This window comes from Polyodon spathula, chromosome 20 (genome assembly GCF_017654505.1).
Source record: "Polyodon spathula isolate WHYD16114869_AA chromosome 20, ASM1765450v1, whole genome shotgun sequence".
NCBI classification, from domain to species: domain Eukaryota; kingdom Metazoa; phylum Chordata; class Actinopteri; order Acipenseriformes; family Polyodontidae; genus Polyodon; species Polyodon spathula.
Genome location: NC_054553.1, coordinates 5522440 through 5540448, shown reverse-complemented (window position 1 = coordinate 5540448; position 18009 = coordinate 5522440). Strand labels below are relative to the sequence as shown.

General features: G+C 37.5%; 1 protein-coding gene across 1 annotated transcript in view; it reads right to left on the bottom strand.

The window, feature by feature from the left end:
• Positions 1-726: 726 nt before the first annotated feature.
• LOC121295178 (protein diaphanous homolog 2-like) overlaps positions 727-18009 on the bottom strand; it is a 385994-nt gene continuing 368711 nt past the window's right edge. Inside the window, 1 exon segment of the mRNA XM_041219584.1 lies at positions 727-3100. Within this exon segment, the coding sequence (XP_041075518.1) occupies positions 3036-3100 (65 nt within the window). The 3' untranslated portion in view covers positions 727-3035.

Below are 18009 nucleotides of genomic sequence, written 5' to 3'. Positions count from 1 at the left end.
TTTCTACAAAAGAGATGTTGTGAACAGCTACAGTATCAATCCTTCAGGGCTACCGATAGATGGAGGTGGAGATTGAAATAATCAAAAGATATTTAAACTGTCAATGACACACATTTAAGGAGTGGTCATGCTTGTTCATTTAGTGACTTAAAGAGCAATTTTGCTAAAGTCGAAATATCAGCGTTATCTTAACAAGTGCATTATTTGTGTTGTTGAGATTCAGACTCTCATACTTTCCTGTTTCAGTGTTGCAGGTTAATGTTTACACTCTGCTGTACTTCGTGTGCTTTAGAGCTTAGACAGGATTCGGAGACGTACCAATGTTTGGTGACTGGAACAGAAAATGATACAAAGTCAATCTACAGCTATTGCCAAAAGTTTTGCATCACCCTATAGAATTAACACATTTTGCTGTATAAAGTCAAATGAAACCTGCTGAATAATGCTACGTTAGCATACTGAATTACATAACGCTTTGTAGTTTTCCATATACTTAATGGAAAACTGACAACAATTAAAAAATTGACATTTCAAAATCTATTAAGGCTTCTGGTAGACTTTTGCGATATAATTTAGTAGTCTCTTTGATTACATGATGTTAAATGAAAGATCTAATTTATGTTCTCATATATATATATATATATATATATATATATATATATATATATATATATATATATATATATAGATATATATATATATATATATATATATATATATACACACACACACAAAAAAATTTTGGCCATAGCTGTAAACAACAACACTAGTACATTAACTAACAGGCATTTATGCCCCTACTAAGCTGCTCTTTAAAATGCACTCATTTTGCCTGGTTTTAACTGGTTCAATACAATTGAGGAACATTAATAATTTTCAGTGAGTGTGAAGATTATTTTTTGTGATTTCCAGTCACTGCTTCATCAATGTAAAAAGCCAGCTTCAGTATTATACATTAATAATGCAGTCAGATGTCATGTACACATCTGGTCACTCATTGTTGCACTTTTGAATGCATTTGTTTTACAACCCCATCACTTCTGTACTTGTTATCCAAGTAAACACTTGTATGTATTTGTATATATGTACCGGCCTGAGTGTATCGTCTAGTTAGTTACTGGAAACGTGACTGCGGTTCTCTGTGAATGTAGTTTCCTAATTGCTCTCTGACAAGCTCTTGGCATGCTTCCATAGGCATGCATAGTTCATCTTATACAGACAAGATCTTCTGCCACACTGACCTCTTAAAGAGAGGCCAAAAAAACAGAAGCACACCATCATGCCAAACTGTGTTTTCATGTGTAATTGAAATGTGTGCGTGGTGAGGGGGCGGAGGGGTCTAATAAATGAATCGGACAGTGCTGCATGTGTGCACTGTACATGTTGTAAAATGCCTGTGCATGCATGCACAACTGCTGTGATTGTTCATTTATGTTTGTCTGGTGCTCTTCAGTACATAATGAATGTGTCTGCTTGGCATCTATATGTGAAAAGAAAGGAATACGATTCTCCTTATGTAAGAGCTTACAATCTACACTAATGAAAGATATAAAACTGTACGGGTTTCCCTTTACAAGCTGCTTGCATTAGCAATGTGTGTTAACATTAACAATGTGTGTTATCTGCCCACAAATATGAGACAGAGAGAGTTATTTCTATTTGCAAAGCATCTGTTTTGATTACTTTTAAAGCGTGATTTATGTTGCCAGAGGCTTCATGATAATAATAATGTTGTGAATTGCTTAACACTGGTAGCTGGCTGCTTTCGCCCAAAGGGAAGATGAAATTCTGTGTAGGGGGCTGTTAATGATCCCTCCTAAAGACAGGCGCCATGTTGTTTCAAACTCCTGTCGTTATACTGTTTTAGACTTGGAAAGAAGTGTCTGGCTGTGGATCTGCCCCACTGTGCACATCCAAAGAAGTCAGAACTGCTTGGGGCTGTTAAAAAACTAAACACAAGTAAATACTTTGAATTTAGTAGTGGCTGTGTAGGTTCCTGAACCTATGATTAAGACCCTAAAGCTGACATAATTCATTTCAACTGTGTGAAATGTAAATTCTGAAACCCTTATTATTATTATATTTTGCGTACAGTATCTTTATACATTTTTCATCTTGCAAGAATAGGTCAGTGATGATAAACCTTAACAATACTTTTAAAATATTTGTATGTAATATTGTCCAATGCTACTTGTTACTTTAAATAAAAAAAAAAAAAAAAGACGACGCATTCCACAGACTCTCATTCTCAATCTGAGCTTTCACTTTCACCACGGCTGTCATCCATTCCATCTCAGTAAACAGGCACATAGTCATTTTACCAGTGGCTAAAGGAGATACAGTCAGACCACAAGACACAGCACCAGACATACCCATACATTAGAGTATTAGTCAATGTAGCAAACGGCTGTAGTCGTTGTCTTGCATGTTAGGCTAATGTGTGTCAAACCTTCCCTATTTTGTTGAAAACCAGCTTTCTATAAAATTGTTCGGTTTAGCAATTCAAACTCAAATAATAAACACATTTCTTTTTTTTTTTTTTTTTAAGATAGCATAATGTTATTTAGAATACAATATGTGCCTCTAAATTACAGGCTGTAGTCTTGGCACAGTGCTAAAATTCAAAAGAAAGAACTGAAAAAGGGTACCAGAGCAAGCAACCTATAAATCCTATTGATGAGCAGGCACAAGAAGCCATGCAGACTTACACTCACTTGGCATAGAAAGCACCTCTGCACATCTACACCATCAAGTAAGCCAGGAATAGACAGACGTGTCACTCTTAATGCATTCAATTTAAAAAAAGAAAAGAAACACAATCCATATGTAAGGCTCAGGATATGTGTCCATCAGCATGACCAAACATTGCATTCCACTTTCTTGATCCTCCTCTTGCTTTCTGCAGGTCCTCTTTCAAGCCCATAACTATTTAGTTCACTTCTGTTTTATGATGGTGATGATGTTGATGTCTGTTCAAAGCTCTTCACATCCCAGCACTGTCTCTTTGGCACTTTGTTGAGGGGAGGTTGGGAAAATCATACAGCAGAAGGGGTTCCATTGTGACGTGAACGTGACCTTTCCAAAACTGGCCGTCGGTTATCTGTGGAAAGAAACAAGTTAATTCACATTAATTTACTGTGGCATTGAGAGGTGTTTTCACTTGGGGGGGGGATCATTACAAACGAAGTGAGAATATGTACATAAGTAAGAAGCAAGATTGCAGGCATCGGGTGTCATAGTAACTTCACACCACTGGCGCTCCTGGGCCAAGCTCAAGAGCCCTGCAATCTCCTACAAATTGCTTTCCAGATCAGAGAGGGAAGGTGATAAAAGCACGACTGGAATGCACAGACAGTCCCCTCGGATTGGGAAAAAAGAAAGTAGAGCAGGCACGTACAACAGATTGAGTCTCAAGGATATATGGCAAGAAGTGTACTTTAGTTACCCCTGGGTGGAAGTTCAGATTTAGAAGTGTTTGGGGTTTGGACCAAGATTAAACTTTTGGAACTAAAATTGAAGTACAGTATTGTGAGAATAGATTAAAGCAAGGCAAGTGCAAAAGAGTTCTATATATGTTTGTGTGAGCAAGCTGAGGATGGCTAGTGGTAATGGCATGTATTAACCGATGCTGTGTCAATGTTTTCTTTGAACCAGCCTGTAAATGTCAAACTATGACCTTCCTCAGGTGGCATTAAAGCTGGCAGGTTTTTACACCCTTCAAAGGTGTAGAATTCGCTCCTCTTCACTGGAATTGATGACCCTTGGTGTCTTTATGGGGTGATGTGTAGCCTGCTGACATCCACCTCGTATTTCCAGGGGGTGCCTAGTTGTTTAACAGTGCAGTATCACATATAAGCTAACCATTAACTAATCATGACACACATGTTAACATATCAGTAAGCTACTATTAACAGCTAAGAAACAAAAATAAAACATTACCGTTTTCAGATACTGAAAGTCAACTGTACAATACCAAGGTAATGGATGTATTTATTTTTAACATATTCTCATGGTGATAGGTATTTATACATATAAAGTTCAACTTTCACACACAATACTGTTTCTTCGTTCTGTCCATAAACTAATCTAACAAACCGGTTCTGTCAGTTTAGAAGGAACACATCAGTCTTAATTTTTAAAGAACAGCTGTGCGAGAATGCATTTCACTGAATAGGAAAAGTCAATACAATGACCCCAGAAATAGCAGTGTCTGTGGTGATCACATACTTTGTAGCTGCCAGTCAGACTGCTGTCTAGTTTATCCTTGCTTTCCCTTGGCTACTGTCATTACTGTTTCACAATGTACTGCTAAAACAATGGCAAAAGAAGATGGGAAAATAGCTACAGTGGGGAAAACAGCAATCAATTAAATGCTACCAACTGTTTTTCAAGTGTTAAGTATTGTTTGTGTCAAACTGACATGTGACAAAAATTTATTTATAACATAACGCTGTATAAATTGTGGGTAATGTGAGCCCTATAAAATGAATGTCTTTGGGACAACCATGACCATCACCCGTAGCTATGTGCCTTTTAACACTACTACCTTCTATTGTGTTGAGTAAATAAGATGACTTTGCAATGGTTAATCTTGGGTTACTTGAATGGCATATCATACAATATTGAACACAAGTGGAAGTAAGCAAGAATTACACCTAGCCAAATTAGTTTTAATATGTTCTATGAAATTCCCCAAACCTCACCCTAACCCTCACCCTCACTGGGACTCCACTGGAATCTGATGTAATACTTAAAATATATGATAAGTACACTTCTGTACTGTATATATTTACAATGCACTATCCACCCTTATGCAAGTTTACAATGGTATTTTTGCACTGTACTTTTGCACTATTACCATGGTAATACTGTGCACCAACCATAATTTACCCTGGTTTACCATGTTAATGAATACTATTTACAATACCTCACTGTTCTTTACATTGCTTTGCTTTACCATGCTTTCACTATGTTTTATTATGCTTTTCTATGATTTTACTATGGAAAACCTTCTATAAGGGAACTTAAAACTAAAAGCTTAAACTAGATTGTATACCAACGTTTAATCTAAATCTCACATTAGCAGAAAGTGAAACAAATATATACTGTTGTATATACTATTTGATATTTTTCTTAATTGTGTAAACATTAAAAATTGGTGAACAGCGAGCCTTTGCACTGCAGAATGTCAGACCACTATTGAAGTTTTCAGCGGTTACACAACTTGAAATAATACATTTGTATTTTGCATGTTTAAAACCACCCATGGTTAACCAGCTTCAGCTTCTGCTTGTGTTGCAGACTAGAGTGCTAGACGATTCTCTCAACAAAACCATTTTTCAAATCTTTTATCTGAATTAAAAATGCAATAAAAGTGATGATAGCTTTCTGTGTTTCAATACGTTCTATGATCCCTCACCAGTCCTAGCCTCTATTGCTCTTCTTCATCTCATGTTTTTTAGCCTTGCTTGCATTGCAGTGTAATTGAGTATCGAGAATGTACTATATATTTACCCAACCCCCTTCACCCCCCCCCCCCACGCCCCACCCGTCGAGTCAAATGTCAAAACAGGATTTGGGGTCACATGGAGAGTAGCTGCTTTAAAAAAAAAATGTAACACTAGCCATATACCCTTATGGAAAACACTGAGAAGAATAAACTGTGTGGCAGGCAGGTGATATTTCCTGGACTGGAATTTGTACAGTAACTAACACGTGTAGACTGGAATGTAGTAGCACTGGCTAAAATACTCTTCTGTTTCATTATCCTTTTTTTCTCTAAATAAAATCAATCAATACATACAAAAGGGCTTCCACAAAACGTTTATAGCACATATCCAGCCTTTAAAAAAAACAAAACAACCCCCCCCCCCCCCCCAAAAAAAAAAAAAAAACCAAACCACTGCAGGTATTAAAGACATGCGAATTGTGGAAATAAATAAGAATGTCAGCACATTGGAATCATGGCGAGAGAGAATCCATCAGTGGAAAGTTGTGGCAAACAACATGTAGCCGACAGGCAGCAGTTTGGAATCAATCCTCAATGTTCTGTGATTGCTGCACTTGCAGATGTCTTTCTACTGCACAGGAATCACCTGAATCCCACTGAACTGAAAAGGAAAGACAGCAGGCGGGCAGCACGGCTTACTCAGAAACCAATCTCAGAAACTGCTGCAGTAGACATACCTGTAGAGGCTACTGTACATTAAGAAGCTGATCTCTGTACTCCACTTCGGACAGTCTTTATCAAGAGTCATGAGAGAATGGTTCAGAGAGATAATTAAGAGCTTGTATTTAGTGAAGGGCACCAAATTGAGGCCTTGTTTAGGGAAGAAATTAGCCCTAGACTAATCAAAAACCGCAGGCAATAAAATACAAAATATCATTAATTGTTGGGGATACAACAATGAAATGCACTTTTTTGTGAGGTGTAGGTCTATGTAATAAAGAATTACCTATTAACTTTGCATTTCTCCTAAAGACTTTTTTTCCCCTAAAGACAGCTATTGACAACGGCTTCCTAATGTTAAAATTCTTTTACATAATGGTTAAAAGAATCTCTGTCCAGCATGGATAGATATGAGTACAGTATGTATACGTTTGCGTGATTATTTTTGTAATATGTAAGGCTTGTGCTTTAATGTGTTTTTGTTGGACACGTTTAGAAAAGGTAAACAGACGTTAGTTGGTCCTCTTTTGTGGCTACCAACCAGAAAAACCTGTTGAGGGCTGGTGACAAGTGGAGTATATTAAGAGCTGACGCTGTGCACTGGAAGGAAGTGATGAGCTTTTTCAATACAAATGAAGTCTGCAGTGACAATCAGGCCCCAAACAAAAACACTCAAGTGGCCAATCTATCAGGATCCCACTGTTTCAGCGCCCAAAGGCTCAACACTGATCCTGCAAGACTGATTACACCTAGCTACTGAGCAGCCGCTCAGCAGCATGCACACAAGGCATTTTCAAAAGTCTGACCAGAGATAAGTGAGTCTAGTCAGAGCACGGTTTCTGTCTGACCTCTCACTGCATTGGCTTAGCATTACTATATTTGGTTAGCACGCTATGCATTCTTTTAAGTCAAATGCTCTGTTTCTTAAGATCATATCTAGCACCCAGCCAGGCTTTGAAACCTTTGAGCCCTAAGCCCTGTGATTTCATAAGAGAGATGATACTTTGATATCAGCAGGACACTCCATACTTAGCCCCTGGATGACTCATCAATGAAACCTAACATGCACTTTTAAAGCACACAAAAATAAGGTGTCAAGCATACTTCCCGAGCTCTCGCTAGATGGAAGCATTAATCAGTGTGGTCCAGTGCTTAAAGTTCAGGGATTGCAACCAGAAGGTCACTGGTTCAAATCCCAAATCCCACCTCTGCCACTGACTGTTTCACTATGTGACCCTGAGCAAGTCACTTAACCTCCTTGTGCACAAGTCACTTAACCTCCTCCTCCCATTGTAAGTGTAATTGCTTCAAAAGCTGAAGTTTAGAAAATTACCTCTATGGGTGTCCAGTTGTTATTTGTGCCCCGTCCACCCATAACTCAAAGGGCAGAAATTATAGCTCCACATCCAGAGAGGTCCTTTTCAAACTAACTCACTTCAGATATTCAACTTTTTAAAGCAGGTCGATTTTAGTAAACATGGTAAATAGTGTTCTACGCTGAAACAACAGATGATATAAAGAGTATGCCTCTAGAAGATGTTTTTTATATAAGTCTACAGTCTAGTGATAGATTGACAGACAGACATGAAGATAGATTGATTGTTAGACAAACAGATACATAAATATAGTCTGACAGACAGATGGATTCTTATTGGATGTTCTGGCAGCAAGATGAGATAAGTAGACTGATATGTAGGTTCATAAATGGAAGTAACAGTCTGATATGGATAGGGGGGGATTGTAAAGATGATGATGATGATGGAGAAATGCTTGGGGAACATGTGCTGTAGCTAGAGATGGACAGAGATTTTTCAAGAATATTTTCAAAGGAAGAGTATGATGATAGATCATCTTGCTCACATGGATGCCTTGTTGTAGCAGCAAGGAAGGTTGCAGCAATAAAAATTAATTTAAAATGAATACATTATCCATACTCAGTAGGCAATACCTTCCAGCAATTATTTATGGAAAAATAATTGCTAGAAATTAGATAATTAGATAATTGCTAGAAATATTTTTCTATGCTACACCTTATTACTGGCAATATTACCAGCAATTTCACGTAACATGTGGCAGTTTCAAGACTGATGCTGATTTAGTAATCTTTGTCTACTGTATTGTCAATAGTAACCAATTAACCAGGAACCAGGGAATAGAAGATCCACTTTAACAATAAGAAAGGTACATAATAAAAAAAGGGACAGTTTGTTCCAGAGTGGGGGGCGAGGGGGTCTAAAGCCACCACGCAGTTGACACAGTCTGCTTTCGAAAGCAGAGTTACGAAATTGGCTGAACTTATGGGATAATGTACTAAGCACTCCGAATAAAATGGGATGCTACAGCTTTATACAGCATGGTTTCTGTTATTTTCATGGACTCTGCAGGCAGCTGAATGAATAGGTGAAGAACTGTCTTCTTGTAGATTGAGATTGACGACTCGGGATCAGATACAGACAGAAAGATGGATAGTAGCAAATTGTTGAGAAAGCCTTTTTTTGAGGGCTTGTTTTGCTGTGCCCTTAGAAGTTCTAATCGCCAGATAAGATGTAGGTTCTCGAAAGTAATCATTACAGCCGTTTGTCGGGCAATGTCAAAAAGACAGAGCGAGGGAACGGTTAACTGTGAATTGATTGTGTCAAAGAGCAACTCGGTTTCTTTTCACTAGGAAAGCGCAGCCAGAATTCTTAAAGAGCTCCTACAAGTGTTCCAACTCTTGAAACAAACAGCACAGGCCTGGCAACCATGCCATTTGAAGGCACAATGTCCCCATGCTGAGTGAGACCGTAAAGGCTTTTTAAAATCCACACCACGAGTTCTGTCTCCTGCCAAGGGCACAGACTCTCACTAACAAGCCCCATAGTACACATCGCGGGCAGTTTTTTTTTTTTTTTAGTGACGATTAAAAGCACAGCTTTGTGGCAGTAATGTAACCTTTATTAAAACAGCTAACCCCTTAAGGATCAGGCATTTTATCAGAATTTTGCTAAATATTGGAACAGGACCTGCTCTTCCAGAAAGCTCCATTCGTGAGCTGCCCCTCTGGTATTGAGTACTGAAATCTCTCCCTTAATCTATTCATGCGGAGATGCTCTCTAATGTATATAAGCAGCACAGGTACTTCCCACAGTGTACTCACCCTGCTGAGGTTTCCCCAGCCTGGTCCTATTTCAGTTAAACTCATGGCAGAAACCACAAAACAAGGCCTTAGAGGCTAGTAAGAGGTTTTTTTTTTCGTTTCAATTGTGGCCAACAAATAAATAAATAGTTCCTTAAAGGTGATGGATTAGCAGTGCTACAACCTTTAGGCCTTTGTTTGTTCATGCACTGAAATTAAATTATGCTGCTTTTTTTTTTTTATTAAATTTTTTTTACAATGCTTGATTACATGGAAGGTGGCAGTTTGTTTCTTTCGGAGTGTCCATCCTTCAGGGCATTTCTGAAAATAAGGAGATTTATGTGTTCTGCAGGAATTGTTGCTACTCTGGATTTTAAATGATTTATTTATGTATTTTATATATGCATTCGAAATATGACTACAGGGAAGTCCTTGTTCTACAGGGTACCCTGTCAACACTGGTGGCAGCAAGGTTAAAATACAACAAGCGAAACAATCCAGTCGCATGTGTATAAATAACTAATCATTTCTAAACCAAGTGCTGTAAGCTGTGGTACAAAAACGACTTTCATTAATCTTTTATAGACTTGCAAGGAAAACATTTCTCCATCCAGCAGAAATGGAATGTGATATTTATGAAGCAAAAGATATGATGATAGAATTGGTTCTAATTGGTGATGAGGGCAGAGTCATTGGAAGCATATCTCAAGTGCAACATGACAACCTTTTTACACTTCTAACTTTAAAGTCTGTTTCAAAGCTCTTTTCAAAATGTCCGCTCTAGTGCACTGACAGTGTAAGGATTATTGCCCACATTGTCAAACAGAAAACGCAGCAACAACGATCCAGGATGTGGAACGGAACAGAAAAGCCAGAACACTAGTTGTGATGTTTACTTATTTATATATTTATTTAAAATTGCTTTTTCTGCAGCGATTTAGAGGACAGATCTCAAGCCCCAGTGCACTAGAGCAAACGTTTTGAAAAGAGCTTTGAAACACATTTAAAGTAATGTGTAAAAAGTTGTCAGGATCTTAACAATGAAAATAAATATTACAGCTACGCTATTTAAACAGTTTAGCAACTCGTGGGAACCCTGCTACTTACTCTTCAAACACCACATTATAGCTACGGCACCACCTAGAATTTTAGGAATGAGACATTTTAAAAACAAACAAACAAACAAACAAAAACCTATATGAACATAATTTAGATTTTTTATTTAACACAATTTAATCAAAGAAACTATAAAATTACAATGCAAAAGTCAACCGGAAGCCATAATAGTAGTACAGTATTTCATGTTATATTTCAAAATGTCACATGTTTCAATTTCTGTCAGTTTTTCATTATGTATATTGAAAATAATTAAATATGTTAAAGCAACCTTATTCAGCTGGTTTCACTTAACTTTATCAAGATAAATTAGTTAATTCTATAGGCCAATACAAAACTTTTGGCCATAGCTGTATAATATATATATATTTTTTTAAAGTTAGTCTGATGAATGACAATTAACCCCTTAATGGGTTTCAAAAGCTTACAGTAGCAGAATCCCTTTGTCTAGAACTCAGTTAATAGTAATATAATGCGTATAATATTTTGAAATCACAGTTTACCAAATATTCACAATTTAAAAGTGAAACAAAGTCTTAAACAATCTAAAAAAAAAAAAAAGTAGGCTATCTACAAATGCAGGCATGTGAACAAGTCTATGGTCAATCTTATTCTACATCTAGGATAGCAAATTAAAATACATTCTTCCAAATTACTATTCTGCATTAATGATGTCAATGTGTGCAGTGCAACTAGAGCATGAGTCATGCTAGACAACACTGTTTTTAAAAATTGCTTGCATGAGGCAAAACAGACCTATTTGCATCTGTAAATTAAAGCAGGGCATTAGCATAATCAAACCCTGTTTTGATGCCAAAAAAACGAATATATTTTAAAGAATTTACTAGGGAATCATACACCTTCTGTAGCAAAAATGAGGGCCTGCCTGCATGCACTCTCCAGATGGGCAACATGTTCTGAACTGGTATAATTAACTTTTGCAATTGAAGCAACAGTGAACTATTGCTGATGTGATAAATTGATTAAACATCATTACTGAGCTGTGAACATGAAAGCTATTTTATGTGATAGAAATCTTCTGTGATAGAAATATTCTAGCAGTTCTGGAAATACAGGAAATTAGGTTTCAGCATGCATTACTTCTTCCTCAATTCAAGGCGGCAATCTAGAAACCTGCAAAATATTTACAATACTAAACTTTAACGTTAAATATAAAAAGTATTACTGAACTGTCAGATTAGAACTTGCATCCCCAGTTGGCTATCCACAAATAGTTTGTCATCAGTGCCCCCTGACGCCACCTCATAATAAAGAAAGCAGAAAGATTCCTTCCCCATTATCTGGTTCCATTCGTTCAACACCAGGAAGGAACTGCAATGCACTCCAACCTTGAGGCAGCTATCCTGTGGCCTGAGGAAACACCTTCACAAAGATCAATTAGGACTGACATTTTAACTTGGGGAGCACAGTCCATATAGATAAGAGATTTACTGGAGGAGTGATGCACAAGACAATCCCCAAAGCACTTACAGAGATCAGCTTTTATTTCATGAATTCAATTTTCCTCTATATGTAGGCATTTTCTGACCACTAGCAAACCAATGCAATACAAAACTGACCACCATTAACCTGCCTTACCCAAGGACGTTTTTAACCTTCAACCTTTAAACTAAGCTCAGGATCTGACAAAACATACCAGCATTCTTGATATTTAGAAAAGTAAATATGGACATTGCTGGAGACAGGAAGGAAATATGTATTGAGGGTGGACTGATTGAGGAATAATACATTCAGAAGCTCTGATGAAGAATGACATTTAGACATGCTGTACATCCATTTGATTCAAATTAAAGCTGTTATCCTTGACCTTCTAATAACATAATCCAAAGAAATTTCTCAAGCGTAAAACTTTCACACACAATAAACCTCAGGGATAAAAGTTGCCCTTGGTATTCTGACATTATAACATTTAGTTTATCAGACACATGCTAATTTATGTTCACACACCCAAAATAAGACTTATTTGAATATTTTCTTTGGGCAGTTTTCATACACAGTAACTCCACAACAGTATCTCAAACAGTCCAACCTAAGGCAAACAAATCTAAATGAAACAAGCCACATTCATAAAAATTTAAAAGCGATGAATTAGAAAATAAAATGGAGCAGTGGGCAGACATCCACAATGGAACCTTGTTAATTAGGTGGTATATATTGGAAGCAATTTCACATGCATGTTTATTCAATTATGTTACACAATGGCAATTTGAAGTTTTTAAACCAGACACTAAGGTAATACCTCTATTTCACTCAATGGCCAATGATGAAAATATTGTGACCTTTAAGCAAACTCTGAAAGTGGAAAGGGCCCTTTAGTTGATGCCAACAAACCCTAGGGCCTGAAAAGGAGCAGGGACAGAGAGTTTGTGCTCTGCTTTCCACAGAGATCTCTATCCGGAAGAGTGAATCTGGGGAAAGGGTAGTCCACTGTTCCCCAACCTCCCCTCTCAAAACACATTGAGCTGCCAGAGGGAACACAATTGTCTGCTCTGATAGGTATCAAGGCCAGTCCCTGCCAGCCCGCCCTGCTCTCCAGCGCTGTGCCTGGAGGGGCACCAGCTTTGGCTTGTGGGTGTCTCCTGGCAACACCCTTCACTTCACACAGGAAGTGCAAGACTGGATCTGACAGCAACACAGAGAGAGAAGCGGGAGACTCCCCTCCTGACTGAGAAATGGGCGTGAAAGAAATTAATACAGATTCCAGCAGAGTCTATCAAAAAAGGAGGGGGAGGAGAAAATAAATGTGGGAAAACAAGAAAAACATGTTGGCCACAGCAGGTGCTATTCCTCGGTGCAAAGAAATAATTGCTTGCCAATTGTGATTCATTTCTTCAAACACTTCATCAGAAATACATTAAAAACCTGCAAGACACTAATATCCATATAATTCTAAAACTGTTTAGTCTATGCTTTCCTCTGATTATGAAGTGCAATTTTATATATCAGTTACTCCTTAAGTCAAGGTTGTGTTTACAGTTAGCTCTGCAACCTGACAGATATATACACACACAAACACACACACACACAAACACACACTGCTGTGCAAAAGTCTTAGATATGTTGCATTTTTCTACTCTGATGCATTATGAGCATCAATAATTTATTCAAAGCCTCCACTAGTGTTTTCTATTATTATAACAGCCTTGACTTGCATAAGGAAAAACATTGAGAGAAATAGCTTGCATCACTTGATTTTCAAGGTGTAGCATCCGAAGCATAATCAACAAGTGCACAGAAACATCATCTGTAATTGACAAACCCAGGACAAGAAGACTCAAAAAGCTGTCTAACAAGGATGAGCAATACTTGAAAATAATGCCCTTAAGGAATATAAACAAGACAAGCGTTGAATTGACAGAACTGGCAGAAGGCACAGGTGTCGTTGTCCATCCATCAACAGTCCAAAACACCTTTGACCAGTGTTCCATAGTCCAGTTTCTGTGTTCTTGTGCCTATTTTAGCCTTTCAGTCTTGTTCCCCTTTCTTAATCCTCTGATTGATTTACTGCAATACATCCTCTAAGTCCTGATTTCAAGAGTGACCTTCGTACTGTTGATTTGATGGACAACGACTTCTGCCAGTATTCAAAAGTGAACTCGTAAATCATTGGGACCTTGCACCGTGCTGAAAACCCTGACCTTTCCCCTTATATTTCATAGGTGATGATTCTTGTAAGAACATCACACTCATCAGTGTACCTTACCTTCACATTTTAACTCTTGATGCTGGTGGTAAAGTTGTTTTTGGAAACAGTACACTGTCCTGTCTACTGTACCCGGCATCAGAAGCTAACTTATTTGAGACAAAATGAAACGTGAATTAAATAAAAGCATAACTGAGACATCTGAGATTTAGGAATAGGTAGAAAATAATATTTTGTAAGAATACAGATTCAACTGATGTTTCGTCACATTTGTTCTTAAGTGCTCGTGTAGACTATAAATTACTAAAAATTGAATATTTTATGAAAATAGTGTGGAGAAATAATCAGCTGAATGAGCCAGTACTCTTTTACCCTGGTTGAGTTTCAAGCCCCTTCCTGACCATCAATTGCATGTTGTTCTTTTACAATGCAAGTGTGCCAAAACTATTGTAATGCATCTAATCAATGACTAGTGTATTAGGATTTAAAACCAATATGCATAGCAGACTGGACCTTAGGTTAAAATCTCACCGTTGAATAGCAATGCTCCTCCTGCCCACACATCATGCTTAATGGAGTCTTTACAGGTTATCTCCAGGCAGGATTTTGACGCTGACTATGTTGCCTGTTTCACCAGCACCCAGAGGCTGAGTCATATGCAAAGCTGCTCAAGAGAGCGAACAGCAGTAGATTTCTTCTTTTACATTTGTTTTGTTGGAAGCACAACGCTATTCAATTCGTACTTCACAGAAATTAAAACCTCATGGTAGAATGCAAGGATGTTGTTATGTTGACAAAATTGATCAGGCTTACCATACATCACTATTGGAAGGGGGACAAAGCTAGGGAGTTTATAAGTATCAATAAAGACCAATCTTTCTGTGCAATGTTGCGCTATGCTGTTTTCTGCATAGACAGTGTCAGGAAGGCTGAACAAAATGAACAATTATGTTTAGCTCATTTGCCATTCAAAATAAACACGATTGCTGAGAGAGTTAGCGAAGTACAGGGATGGCGCTAAAGAAAGCTGTCTGTTTTATTTAGGTTAACAGTGATTTAAAAGCACTATGTGGTAGACATTTGTCCGCCAAGGTGCAGTTTCCCAGGAAATATGGTCAAAGTACTTGTAGACAGAGGTACTGTCCCATGTGTATTGCTGGTCTGAGACGCTTCAGTGAATTAGCTATGGGCCTGGGGTCAAAATCCCTGCTATTTGTCTACAGTATGCAAAGCTATAACTAAGAGGACAAGCCATATAGTGTCTGTATGCTGTATATATCCCCCCCATTGTGCAAAGGCTGATTTTTCCAGGCACCAAGCTGTCAGTTGATTTTCTGCCAACAAGGCCCAGAATCCAACCTGAGGAAAGAAATTAAGCTCAGCTAGCCAGCCAAAGTCAATACCCAAGTACTGTGCTTTCAACATCTGTGAATCGGCCAGCACCTCAGTGTCATACTTCATCTGACGGAAAGGTCTTGGATGTATTTAACCATAAAGGTTTTGGAAAGCTCTGCAGCCAGGTTAACAACTGGAATACTGCCTGCTTGGGGATAGCTCAGAATTTCTCAATCTGCTATCAGCCTGGCATGTTTCAATGTAAAGTGGTGGGACAAGGTTGAGGGAGGGTAGTTTTCTCTCCTTTAAAAAAAAAATATCCCTTGATTTCATGTCTCATAGAAAAGACTGAACTGGACTTTTAACAGAGAGTTACTCTAAAACCATGCTGGTTCTGTCCCATAAGAAAGCTCCTGTGCCATACCCATTAACACCAGGTTCCACAGCAATTGTTTTCCATTCTTGGATTTTTAGGGCAAATGTGGAATGGTCTGTGAGGTTTAATGTCAGCATATCCTATCCTGTTATAAAATCTCACTTATACCTTCAAATTAACAACTGTAATCTTCTCATCTTAGACGGCACCCATTGATTTTAATTCTGCTGGGATAGCAGGCCCAAAAAGAGATAATAAATAACAGCCATCAAATTGGATTGCTTTGAATGAAAAGAAATAAACAACAATTTCCCCCCTTTATTGGAAGAAATACACTAACTAAATGTTACTTTTTGAAGATAACTTTATACAAAAAATATTTTTACTTTATTTTAATGGATCCCTGTTGTACTTACATTGATTTTCCTCATATTAAACCAAGTAACTAGTAGTATTTCACAACTGAGCTGCAGTCTCCCACCACTCAATCACCCCTATAGTACTTTGCAATCCCAATATCTGCAGGAGGGAAACAGTGTGTCAACTGCAAGTTACAAGATAAGAAGAAAAGACTGCATATTAAATATTGTTCCTAATTTGCTCTTCTAAGAAATTGAGCGAGGAAATCGCAATAGAAAAATAAAAGCAAAACAGTAAGTGTATCACCTTGGCTATTGAATTCCCTCAGTCTAACTCATGTGGATTCTTTATGACAGAAAATCTATTTTTAATGAAGAGCTGGGAGTCTGGAGAAATTAGCCAGCTCACACAGGGGTTTGCATTAAAAAGTTTGTAAATGACAGCTCCGTAGTTCTTGTATATTGAAGCAGAACAGTGGTAGGGGAGAACTCGACTATATACAACTGAAAAGACAGCAGCACTTGGTTTTGGACTTGTTAATGCTGTGGGGATGTTGATTTTTCTTTGGAATCAAAAGCAGATAAAAAAGAGAGACACGTCTGCATTAAAATGTCAGCTATTGGAGTAAATTCGGAATGAACAGTGAAAAACCTTTCTTTGTAATATTGGGGGAGAATATGTCCACTGTTGTCTACTTTTTATTTTTTACATATAAATATATTTTACTTTACTGGATAAGTGATAATAATGATGTTCTTAATAACAACATAAACAATTTTACCAGTTTGAAAAAGATTTCTGCTCCCTGTAGTAACAGGAATAAAGCTAATCATAATAAGGCAAGTAAACTCTTTGAAAGCTACACAGCCAACAAATCCAAATGTTTTTCATTTGCTCTGGGTAAAAATGGATTAAAAGCTAAGCCTGAGAGGTGAAAGGCCTGGCAAGTTGAACCTGTGCAAGCTAAATATATGATAGAAATAGACATAATCTCACTAAAGCTTATTTTTAATAGGGGAAAAAAAATTACAATTTCACTGCAAAGATATACTAAAACCAACTGCTGAGCACCCCAATATGTAGCAATTCATTCACAGCTGAACCAATTTTCTTAACAATCAGGAACAATCACAAGCTGGAGATCCCAGTTACCTTTTTTAACACAATTTTATCAAATGCGCCACACATTTCTGGGTTTAATTAAATCATCTGAACAGGTTTTTAAGACTTGCACGTAAAATGCTTCATAGTTTAAAGCAGTATCTACATGCTCCATTCGTTTATTCTTCATTACTGTTAACATCATAACTAAATAGCACAATCAGTCCAGTTGTACCATTTGATTTGGAACTGTCTCAGCAAAACCTATTGCATGCACCTTTTCAAACCAAAACAATAATAATTTAAAAAATTAAAGTAATGTAACTATGGTGTTATACGGTGGTTTATCCTGGAATATAACTTAAAGGCAATATAAAAAAAAGATAATACTACTACTACTAATAATAATAATAATAATAATAATAATAATAATAATAATAATAATAATAATAACGACAATATTAATAACAATGGTAAGACTATAAATTATATATATATATTTTTTTTTATTTCCTTTCCATTTTTTGCCATGGTTTTCTGGCAGGTGAAATCCCAATACACTTCCCATGGGGAGTTGGAATAAAACTACAACACGCATTCAGCAGTCGGAATGCGGCAAAGTCATCGGCTCCGATTAATCGGGGGGGTAATTAAAGCAGAATGCATCTCCTGTGAAGTCTTTGCTGATGCTTTGTATTAATGCAGCTCTCCCACCTGACAGGGCTGTGCTTGACCTGGGTCTGGGTGATTGTGTTTGGCACCTTGGTGCCTCA